Raw genomic sequence first — 12,022 nt, 5'->3', positions numbered from 1 at the left:
TGTGCAGAGGTGCGCCCATTACGAGTGACGGGATCCGACGGAATGAGCGACGTCTTAAATCACTAAGTGATTATATACGCATATCATATATTATTACGATGTACCGAAGTACGTATGATATTTCCGTGCAGAAATTCTGCGTTATCATAGGATAAAGGATGGGACTAGGAGAGATAGCGGTGCACAACTTCTAATCACTAAATTGTGCACCAATATGCCTGGGTTAAATCCCAAATCTCTCCGCAGTGCATAGGAAGGGAAGGCATATGTTACTGTTGATAGTGATTCGTCCGTCGTCGGATGGGGACGTAAAGCCTGGCGGCCCCCTTGGTGCTATTCGACAGGAGTATGCAACGTGCCGGCACCGGGTTGCCCCTCCTACCTCACCATCATCATCCTCACCCATTCCCTACACTACATTTACACGAACACTTACACATACACTCACATACAAGTTCCTGACTATTTTTACCGTGAGAGAGTCTCCGATATTAATTTCGTAATAGGTTAAGAGCTTCAGATACTTGGGGTGTACTATGAGCAGTAACATGAACTGCTGCCAAGAAGTCAAAAGGAGAATAACAATGGCAAAGAAAGCTTTTAATAGAAAATTGAGTATCTTCTGCGGATCTCCGGAGAAAGAACTACGGAAGAGACTAGTGAAGTGCTTTGTATGGAGTTGGTATTGTATGGGGCAGAAACATGGACATTACGACGAAGTGAATTGAAGTGACTAGAAGCATTTGAAATGTGGATATGGAGAAGAATGAAGCGTGTGAAATGTAGACAGAATAAGAAACGAAGCTGTGTTGGAGAGAATGGGTGAAGAAAGAATGATGCTGAAACTGATCAGAAAGAGGAAAAGGAATTGGTTGGGTCACTGGTTGGGAAGAAATTGCCTTCTAGAAGATGGACTGGAAGGAGTTGTGAATGGTAGAAGAGTTCGGAGCAAAAGAAGATATCAGAAGATAGACGACATTAAGATATATGGATCATATGCGGAGACTGAGAGGAAGGCAGAAAATAGGAAAGACTGGGGAATGCTGGGTTTGCAGTGAAGACCTGCCCTTGGGCAGAACACTATGGATTAATGAATAGGTTAAGACAGTTCCAGAATAGTGTTAAAGGTTATACCATGCCGGTTCATATTAGGAATGGAATCCCCACTTTCGTAATTCGTTCTTTGTTCGTTACCACACCGAGTGAGCCAGTCAACTCTGACACTAAAATACTGTACGGTGCCGGTAAATTATGATTCGCTAGGTCCTCTATATTACTTTCTTTTGAAGGTAAATTGTAGTACATCTGAGCTGTCATCTTCGTCTGCGTGGGAGCTCAACGCGGGTGAGCAGTGCTTCACGTCATTTGTTGCAGCCGTATGACGCACCGTTCGCGTTGCGTGGAGCCGCTTGAGCGTTGCGTGATTCAGGGTAACATATAATCAGGATGTCCGGGGTTCAATGTTTTCCCGTTCAATGTTAAGGACAACTGATCATTGCTTTGCACAGTTTTTTTTTATTCAGTAAGACCTCGATTTGACGGACAGTATTCAAATTATGTCAGAGTGGATGGGAAAGTATGGATCACAGAATGGCTCGCGAAACGTAACTTGCGTAATGAACAGGTCACGCGATAGCATGCTGGTTGTATGAGGAATTCGATAATCGAGGCCAACTTTACTATAAATGTAGTTCTTTTCTTGGACTGTGCTAACAAAGACACAGCCACCGGCGGAGCTCTGTCGACTAAGGCGCTTGCCTGTCAATCCGGAGTGGCGGTCGGGCGCGGGTTCGATTTCCGCTTGGACTGATTACCTGGTTGAGTTTTTTTTCGAGGTTTTCCACAACCGTAAGGCAAATGTCAGGTAATCTGTGGCAAATCCTCTGCCTCATCTCGCCAAATACCATCTCGCTATCACCAATCCCATCGATGCTAAATAACCTCGTAGTTGATACAGCGTCGTTAAATAACCAAGTAAAAAAAAAACAAAGACAAAACTAACATGTTGTTTAGTCAGCTGTCCGAAGACAGGTCTGAACCTCATAAGTGATACCAAAAGGAACCACTTACGAGGCAACTAGGCCAGGAGATAATGGGGTAGGGTGGCCAGTTCCTTTCCCCCCTCTATTGCATACATCGCCGATTAGCTACATGTTACACTAATCAGACTTCAGATGCATACAAACAATTATTCTTCCTCTGATACATACTGTCAAGTGAGATGTTCTGCATCATAATAGACGTACAGTTGTCAAAAGAAAAAGTGGCCGCTCTTTAGAAGCAAAGTTAACTTCGGATATCTTCGCTGCAATTCGGAGACAGGCGATGTTACATGTTGGTGGAACACGTTGCCTGATATCTACAGTTTTAATTAAAATATTCTGTGTGTTACTTTATAGCGTAATGGTAGCGTTCCGGCCTGGTATTCGTGAAGTCCTGCGTTCGAACACAAGCTAGTGCTTTTTATGTTCCTTTTTATCTTGTTTTTAAGAGAGAGAGAAAATATACATAATTGCTCATGTCTCTTTTATGATTATTTTAGTGATTAACATCAGGTTCATGAATGTATTATGCCATGTCTTTATCTTCATTTATTATGCCATGGCTGCAAATGGAAAGAAAAAAAGATTTTATTCTCAACAAAAATATCTTTTGTGTCTTAAACAAAACAAACATAGGTACTGGCGTCTGCCTTAGAACATTCAAACAATTAAGCGTTCAAAAAACAAAACAGAAAGCCACGATTCAATATTTAGTCTATCTTCCCCACATCTCGATCACATTTTGCAGTCGAGTGAGATGGAATCGACTAGTCTTTTCAAATAGTGATTTTTGACCCGATCAGAGACCGGGAAATTCCAATTAGCCTTTGCCCCGCATCCTGGACGAGCTTCTACAGATCATCAGAAAATCTTGGAGGGGGATTGGGCCAATTTTTCTGCAAATGTTTCTATATTTGTGTCCTCCTAGCTCAGTCGGAAGAACATAGGAATTTAGATGTCAACGTCTCAGGGTGAATTCCTCGCCACTTCTTTTCATTTTATTGTGTTTCAAGATTGTATAATGTAATAATATAGAAAGAGGAAACTAACACCAGTATTATGTAACTGTATTGTTCAAAATCTAATATTAAATTTATATTATTTATATCGCTAAAGAACGATAACAGAATATAAATGATAACTTGAATATTATTTATACAGTATCACTAAAGAACGATAACAGAATATAAATGATAAATATCGGTTTGTGTTTGATTAATTATTTAAATAAAAAAACCTGTTTTACAAAGAAAAATTATTATTTATATTATAATAATTACTTATATAAAATACAGATTATTTATATCGCGAAAGAATAGTAACAGAATATAAATAACTTGAATATTATTTATAACGCTAAAGAACGAAAACAGAATATATTTAACTTGAATATTATTTATATCGCTAAAGAACGATAACAGAATATAAATGACAACTTGAATATTATTTATATTGCTAAAAAAGATAACAGAATTCAATTATAACTTGAATATTATTTATATCGCTAAAGAACGCTAACAGAATAAAAAAATTATAACTTGAATATTATTTATATCGCTAAAAGAACGATAACAAAATATAAATAACTTGAATGTTATTTATATCAATAAAGAACGATAACAGAATATAAATGATAACTTGAATATTATTTATAACGCTAAAGAACGATAACAGAATATAATTGACAATTTTAATATTATTTATATCGCTAAAGAACGATTAAAAAAATAAAATAAAAACTTGAACAAGGCCCGAACTCACAACGTTCGAATCATTAAGCGAGCACTCTATCGCTGGTCTACGACATGGAATAATTCCATAGTTCCGGAACTGCTTCTACAAGCGCGAGCATCTTGTAACATCGCCGTGACCCGAAGTGGACGTAGAAAATATTCGCTGTTCACGAGTACGGCCACTTTTTTTTTACAGCTGTACTTATCAGCCAGAATCTCAATCAGAGGACATATATATTCTTTTTTACTTGGTTATTTAGTGTCGGTGAAATTTTCATTTCTTTCTATATTTGTTTCTTTTTTCTTTCTTTCCGTTCTTTATTTATTTGTTTCTTTTTTGTTTTCTTTCTTTATTTCATTAAATTTTTACTTATGTATTTATTTCCTTCCTTTCTCTCTTTATTTATTTAATTAGGTAGAGGTGAAGTCATCAGGCTTGCTCTCCCCCTCTAACAGGAGCTTACAACTACAGCTGAAATAAAATAAAAGTACTAAAACATTACCTGATTAGTAAAGACTGGGCAGTTTACTGTAGAATTTAAGAACAAAGGAAGTTTTAGTTACTGAAATACAAATTAAACGTACAATAATATTATATAGAGGTGAAACTACTGGAGATTTAAGTATTTTATGCTACAGTAAGAGAACTATTTACAAAGAGAACTGTAGAAGTGCTGGCACTACATTTAAAGTGATTCAGGGTTCCCAAAGACAGTAACGGTTTCTTTCTGTTCAAACTGCCGAACGTGTCAAATACTTAATATGTGTTATTGTGTGTGTGTGCGTGTGTCAACACCAGGCATGCTCAAACATATAATCATAGGCCTACTGTTGGAGATGAGCGTCTGCAACTAATAGAAATTTTGAAGCAATCCGTCGTCAATGATTTCCTGCTTATTGTAAAGCACAGAAAACAAAACATATAGACTAAGGAAATACATAAAGCAAAAGTCATAATATTATTTCTTTGTGTAGACAATGTAAATATATTACTATCTAATTTGAAAAGACAAATTGAAATGAAGTTATTGAATATTGTTTTCAGAAACATAAAAGAAAATGCATAAAAAAATTTTGTTGTTTAGATAATGTAAATATATTATAAATACAACTTTGTAATTTTAAAAGACATAATATTGAAATAAAGCGATAAAATACTCCTGTCAATCTCACTAAGACAATGGTTCTTAATGTTTTTGAGTCACGGACTCCTTCGAAAATCTGGTGAAAGCTATAGAACCCTCCCTAGAAATATTTAAGAAATAAGTGAGAAACAATTTTATATACGCTTCTGCTTTTTTACGTTGAAATAATACATTGAATATACATGTTAATTTTTATGCGATTTTCACGGACCTCCTGAAGCCCATTCAAGGACCTCTAAGGGATCCATGGACCCCAGGTTAAGAATACTTTCACTAGGAGATTAGCGACTGAGTAGCCGTCACTGAACTCCTTGCCTGCCCGATACATGCACACCTCGCCCAGGGCACGCCTGATTCGTCTACCGAGAGCACCTCTGTTGTATACAATATTTATACTAGTGGACAGGCCTCCCTTTATCAGTATTGCTGTTTTTTTTGGTCTGCCGTGATCCTCAGCACTACTTTTGTGAAAGCTTTGAAGAACATTACTGTATAATTTTAACTAATGATATATAATTGTGTCATTTTTTGAGCAAATTTAATTTCAATAAACATGTTTCTGTCATATTGTCTCTTTGAACACCAACTGCGAATTCCAAATTCACGAAAATACCTACCTCCGTAATCACCATTGCCGTAATTGTTGCTCATAACTGATGAGCGGAGTGTGCCGATGATGTACCGATTTTGGTAAACAGGAAGGTATTGGAAATTATTACAGATATAGGCTAACTTATTTTCTTCTTCTTTTTCTTCTTCTTCTTCTTCTTCTTCTTCTTCTTCTTCTTCTTCTTCTTCTTCTTCTTCAGGAGCTACATCATCTATAGGTGTTTTGGCCTTCTTTAGAACCAACACTAGACGGCAAGCCTCGTGATCGTGTCGTTAGTACGATGTCAGGCCACCGCGGTGATGTCACAGGACAAGTAGGCTACAAGAAAAAGGATAAACACTCAGTTCCGTGGAATGAAGATAAATATTTACATATGCCAGGAATCCGAACATGTACCGCTTGGTTGGTAAATACACGCGCTCATCAATGTAAATTTATGAAAGATTAATTACGTAGGTCTACGTATTACAATTACTAAGTTTTCATGGAGTATTCAGATCGATCTGAATATACTTACCGTATTGAAATCTTCATGAAAACGGGAATTCAATTCGATCTGAGTCTCAAGGTCGATACACCTAAAAAGTGGGATCGGATCGTATTCAATTCGAATTGAATTCCATGAAAACGGGTATCGTATTCAATACGATCTCAATTAGGGTGACCAGATTCTCATCGGTAAAAAAGAGGACACAAAGCTTGAAAAAGGAGGACATTGTTCGAAAAAAGAGGACAGAAAATGTGTACTTAGATTTAGGCTTAAGCCTATATTATACACTTTAAATTACATCAATAGCTATTTTATTACAAAATATTTACAGTACAGATTTAAGCTCGTAACACACTACAGCGAGAAATATGTAATGCGTTTGTCAAATTAGATAATTTCAAAATATCAAACATACAAGTTACGAGAAGAAGGAAATTTCTTGATTTTTTTAAATCCGCCCGGACTCCGGACAAAGGCCTAAAAAGGAGGACATGTGCGGACAAAAGAGGACGTCTGGTCACACTAATCTCAATACGCTAAGCGCGTAATCGATCGTCATTTGTTTGATGTGTCAGCTGTTTTACCAACAGCGAGGGCAATATGTATATTGAAAAAGAGTGTTGTAAAACATAATATTTCGTGTTTTTCTAAAAGTCAATATTACCAGTATTCATTAACAGCCAGAATATTAAGTTTTCATGTGCCTCATTTGGAAAACGCAATATTGTTTATAGCTAATGCCTACAGAGTAACCAACACGCTAATACAGCCGTGGCGAAAAGGCCATGGTGCACCGAGCCACTGTGTAAGCTGCAACGTGCATAGCACCTATGGAGGGAGGCGGACAACCGAAGGGGAAGTTAATGTTCAGGACGTGTAACGAAGAAAGAAATGAACAAGAAAACATAGGACACATTATCACAACCTAAAATTAACTGTCTTCAGAATGTCTCTGAGACAAAGTTTCAAAATCAGGAATTATGTCACTTACTGCCAATCGGAGTTGATCACGAAGGTATTTGTCTGTCAGTCGTGATCTAAATTTGATTTTTACTATTTTCATTGTTGAAAATAATTTTTCACAAACGTAAGTTACAGCGAACATGGCTTCAACAGAGCAAGCGAAAGAACGAAGCTTCAAATATTTATTTTTTTCCAAAGACTTGAAAAGTTCAATATCTGTCAAGTCCTTACATCTAGCTTTCATTTAACGTCACATTGCAAATCTGTGAGTTTAAATTGAAAATCTAACCGCATTATTCGTACATCTGCTGTAAAAGAATCGACGTACAGAGATAATAGTAATAATAATAATAATAATAATAATAATAATAATAATAATAATAACACTTAACCTTTTAATGTTTCATCAGTAACATGTAGTAACTTATAATGCCGTTTTATGTTATACAGCCGTTTTCCTAGTAATATTTGTGAAGAAATCATACATTTAATATTTTCATCATATTGTAAGCAAAAGAATGCATCCTCCCATCCTACTTGAAACTTTCGTTTTTTTGTAGAGGTACATGGTTTCGAGAGAGATATTGCGACGATACGCCACTCGCAGGTCCGAGACAAATACAAATAGAACGGAGTTTGACTCCAGTGAGTAAGAGGGTGGGGGTTGTAGGTAGGAAGCGAGAGAAAAGCACTGCGAGGCACAATGTGCTCGTGAGTCGCATTTTCGCCGCGGCTGCGCTAATATGTCGATGACATGTTAACCAACATTTCGAAACTTCAGCTTCCGTACTCAGATCGTTTTCAATACGTATCGAAAATTGCGTGAAAACAGGGATCGTATTCAGATCGATTTGAATACTCCATGAAAACGTAGAACAAATGAAATTTTGTGTCGTGCTTTTGGAATTGCAAGGTATGCCTTTTTTTTTTTGTGTATTTTTGAAAACGAAATTTCATTTTATTTGGGTGTATATTAAATATTTTCATTTTGTGTCTTTCAAATCATAGTTCAAGAGAATAAATTATAAACTCCTTAACATGATAAAGAAACTCAATTTGTTAGAAAACTCGTAAAACGTATAACGAAGTAAGTGTGTTATATTGATGAAACTTATTTTACTGTTATGGTTATACAGCATCATTTCGGCCACTGAAATCCAGTTTGGTTTCGTTAACTTCATATTTAACTCATTTAAAGTTATCAGAATTTTCTCGTTCTTTTCAACTGTTTTCAGAATTCTCTATAACAGTTTATTTGTCCAATTTCCCTCTATCCCCAAAGGAATAAGAATATAATGCATTGTAACTTTTCTGATTTTGGTTTTACGAAATAACATTATTTTATTGGTCTGTCGGTTTCCGAAATCTATTTCGACTGGCAATATTGTAACATTCTTGTTGGGCAATATTTGTTACACTGGTACCTATTATGCATTATAAAATTGTTCCTACCCTAGTCTTTAGCCCTCGGAAATAATATTCAAGAGCCCCTAGTCAAGTCGTGACTCAGCGTCCAGAATCACTGAATGTGAGGGGGTGGACGTAAGGCTGACCACAAAGGTTCACATTAATCTATTAGCGGATTAAATCCGAATTGAGATAGTTGTATAATTCGATTCCAGTGCCATGTCCACGATCACTGAGGCCGGAACTGCAATATGACATTAAAGCCACTTCCTGGCGTGGAAGTGTAGCGTAGGGGAGGGGATAGCAGCAGGAAAGTGTTATCACTCGGAGCAACGAGCAGTAGAAAGTTTGCATTAAAGTGATAACTGTCGACAAAGCTGCCATTGACGTGAGTGTATGTGAGACTGTAGACTTGTTCTGGGAAGTTTCAGTACCTGGTGATGTGTCATTCTTCCATCCAAACTCATTTTTGCCGGGTTTTCCGTATGACTCGCAGTGCCAGTTCCTGGTCGCAGATTTGATGCGGTGGTGTTGAACATGGGACAAAACTATGAAAATGTATACTGGAACGCTAGGGAGGATTGGAAGGAGTACTGGGCATGGTAGGTAATCGTGTGTGTATGTGAGTGCGCGTTGTGATTGTTCTATACAATGCTATATTAACCAGCGGAAGGTGTGTTAAAGCATGATTTCACTTACACTTGTGAATATCAGTGTGTTTTTTGTTTTCAGACTAATGTGTGTGAATACTTTATTTTTCTAATTTACATACAGAATTTTATAAATTAAGAGCAAAATTCGTTTTTTTTTTTGCCTCCAATTCATTGTCTATATTGTTGATTGATGTCCACTAACGTTCATTAACTTCTTGAATATTGTTAAACGCGTGTTAAAATAGTTTTGTGTGTGCGACGACCCTAAATTTATGGGACCAAACATGAACATGATAATTATTTGACTAGTTAATGATCATCAGATACGATGGTACATCACAGTATTTTATTAGAAAAGGGTGGAAAAATGACAAGATAATCAAATTCTACTTCAAACCGCCGGTGTTCGAAATAGGATCTCCGACATGAATAGCCAGTAGATTGACTACCCTTTCAGCAAATGGTTCCACTTGTTAATATTGCGGAATGTGATTGTTCTGTACAGTCTTCCTCCTAAGCAGGATGAAGAAGTCTTTCCACTTCCTTCTTTTCCCAGTAGGGCCTATAAGGAGAAGATTAACCGGATAAAAGAACACAAGAGTGATTGATTTAAAGACGGCAAATCTGGAATGATTTGAGTCATTGTCGTGTGTTGTTAGACATTTAAATCTCGTAAAATTTGTTAGTACATTTGGTTGAAATACTCGGAAAGGATACATACTGCGATAAATTTACAGTGAAATAATATTAGCAGACCACCAGTCGCCCTGAGTGGCGCATTTGGTATAGCGCTGACCTTATGTGCCCGAGATTGCGGGTTCGGTCCCGGCCCAGGTCGAAATGGCATGTAAGGTGCTGAAATGCGACAGGCTCATGTCACTAGATTTAGTTCTGTTGAAAACTAACTCTAAATTGCTTAAGTACTTAGGTGCTTAACACAGCCACGATAGTGTATATTGTATCTTGTTTCTGTTAACCGCTTGCCTCAATTCATCTACTTTTTCAGGAGTCACAAGGGACTTTTTCTCTAGAAACAGGACATTTTTCTATATAAAATACCTTGGCTATACTGCAGACAGTAGCGAATTGAACTCGCGATCTGAGAGTTTGTTCAAATCTTGATTGCTTAAATTAGTTGGTTGAGTTTTTCTAGGTTTTTCTCAATTGTAAAATAAAAGTCAGGTGATTCCATGGCAAATCCTTGTACTCATCTTGTCAAAAACCATCTCACTAGCACTAGTTCCACTGACGCTAGATAACCTCATAGTTGTTGCAGCGTCGTTAAATAATTGATAAAAACATTGTTAATGAATTCAACTTTGACTTATGTGTACCAAAATCGTGATATATTGTTGTCCTTGATCGAAATTATATAATTGACTACATTCAAAGGATTTCAGGGTTTAGCTAAAAGCAGATAATTAGGTACAGTAGCTTTCAACCGTGCCATTACGATGAGAGCCAATTGCAGCTAAGTACACGATGTTGCCAACATAATATGGGCATGACGTTGATCTGTATTGTATTTGTTTGCATTCCATGGTATTCGTACATTGCTTCACTGCTAGAATATGGAACATGTTAAACGGAAAAAAAAATCTTAATAGTCACAGTCTAGTTGAAATATATTATACAGAAGAGTTTTACAATATAGTCTACTAGGGTGCTATTCACAGACTTTCGCTAGCCCGTGCTACGAGGGTGCTAAACTAACCCCGGCTATCGACTGATTACTTCTACGGGATTCATATTATATCATATCGTTAACACTGGTTTATGAATACGGCCCTTAGTATATAACACAAAGTTTTAGTATCAATACTTAATACAAGACAGAAATATTCATGCAGCGTTGTTGAATGTCAAATTCATCTACAGAATAGAAGGCGTGAGAAATTAGGTACCGTCATTTCCCATAACTATGGTCCAGGAACACAACTATGGTCCACGGTACAACCATTTAAAGAACATTGTAGAAGTAACATAGACCGTTCGTAGATAGCTTCAATGATTTGACTTCAAAGTACAGTACATCAAAAATACAGATAAACGAGGTACTACGTTATGGAGTACAAAATTTGAATGGTTGTATCGTGGACCATATTTGTGTTCCAGGACCATAGTTATGGGAAATGACGGTACTTCTTTAATTTGGCCCTAAATAATCTTATGTTTTGAGTTTCATTTTTTATATCCATAGGGAGGTTATTAAACATTTTTACTGCCAATAACGCACTATTTTTTGATAGCACGATAGACTTGCCGATGGAGTATGAAAGTCATTTTTGACGCCTATTTATGCTATGAACTGTTGAATTAGTTACAAAGTTTTCACGATTATATATGTGGCGTAGTTAGAAGCAGTCATTTTTTTCCTCTCCCTCCCTCCGTCATTCTTAATATTACTGAAAGGAGCGCCACTGTTTGCAATAAGATTAGGTAGGGTTTGTTGAGATATATTAGTATGAATTAGACGCACTGTTAATGATAAGGTTAGATGGGTTTGACGAGGAGATGGATATATTAGTGACAATTAGGCCCACTGTCAGTGATAAGGTTAGGTAGGATTTGGTGAGGGGATAATATATGTATGAGACAAGTGAATGTTGCGTCTATTATCCCTTTCATATTATTTTCGTTTCTCAAATTACTAAATTTCAGCGATATTCCCTGGACCACACAACCACTTGTTTCCAGAGTTTTATTTGTACTAGTCTGTTTTATATGCCACAAATAGATTGAAATATTTTTAGTGGCATTTATTGAGAACAAGTAGAATCAAAATGTCTTAATCACGGTATGCCTTTCAGTTTCTTCCATTCAAGCCAGTACTTTTCTTTTGTTGTAGATATTATAATGTCTTCCGTACAAGCATTTTACTTTTAGTATGAGTTAAATGGATTATTTGTTTTTATGATTGGAATGCAACGCATATGTAAAACCAAAACAAAATTCACACCACTAAAATTATTGGCTTAA

General features: G+C 36.6%; 1 protein-coding gene across 10 annotated transcripts in view; it reads left to right on the top strand.

Annotated features, from left to right (window-relative positions):
* ena (ENAH actin regulator enabled) overlaps positions 1-12,022 on the top strand; it is a 182,063-nt gene that overhangs the window by 72,686 nt on the left and 97,355 nt on the right. For 4 of the 10 annotated variants that reach the window (XM_069821428.1, XM_069821427.1, XM_069821422.1 and 1 more), the window contains exons 1-2: positions 7,848-7,896; positions 8,887-8,992. The exons of 4 other annotated variants lie outside the window; for them this stretch is intronic. In XM_069821428.1, coding sequence (XP_069677529.1) covers positions 7,863-7,896; positions 8,887-8,992 — 140 coding nt within the window. In that variant the 5' untranslated portion in view covers positions 7,848-7,862. Of the gene's footprint in view, positions 1-7,847; positions 7,897-8,886; positions 8,993-12,022 lie in introns of those variants that run through there. 2 more of the 10 variants (XM_069821424.1, XM_069821423.1) reach the window with 1 other exon arrangement.

The sequence above is a fragment of the Periplaneta americana genome, chromosome 3, assembly GCF_040183065.1.
Source record: "Periplaneta americana isolate PAMFEO1 chromosome 3, P.americana_PAMFEO1_priV1, whole genome shotgun sequence".
Classification (NCBI taxonomy): Eukaryota; Metazoa; Arthropoda; class Insecta; order Blattodea; family Blattidae; genus Periplaneta; species Periplaneta americana.
Note: the sequence above shows the minus strand (reverse complement) of the source record. Positions and strands in the feature narration are given on the sequence as shown.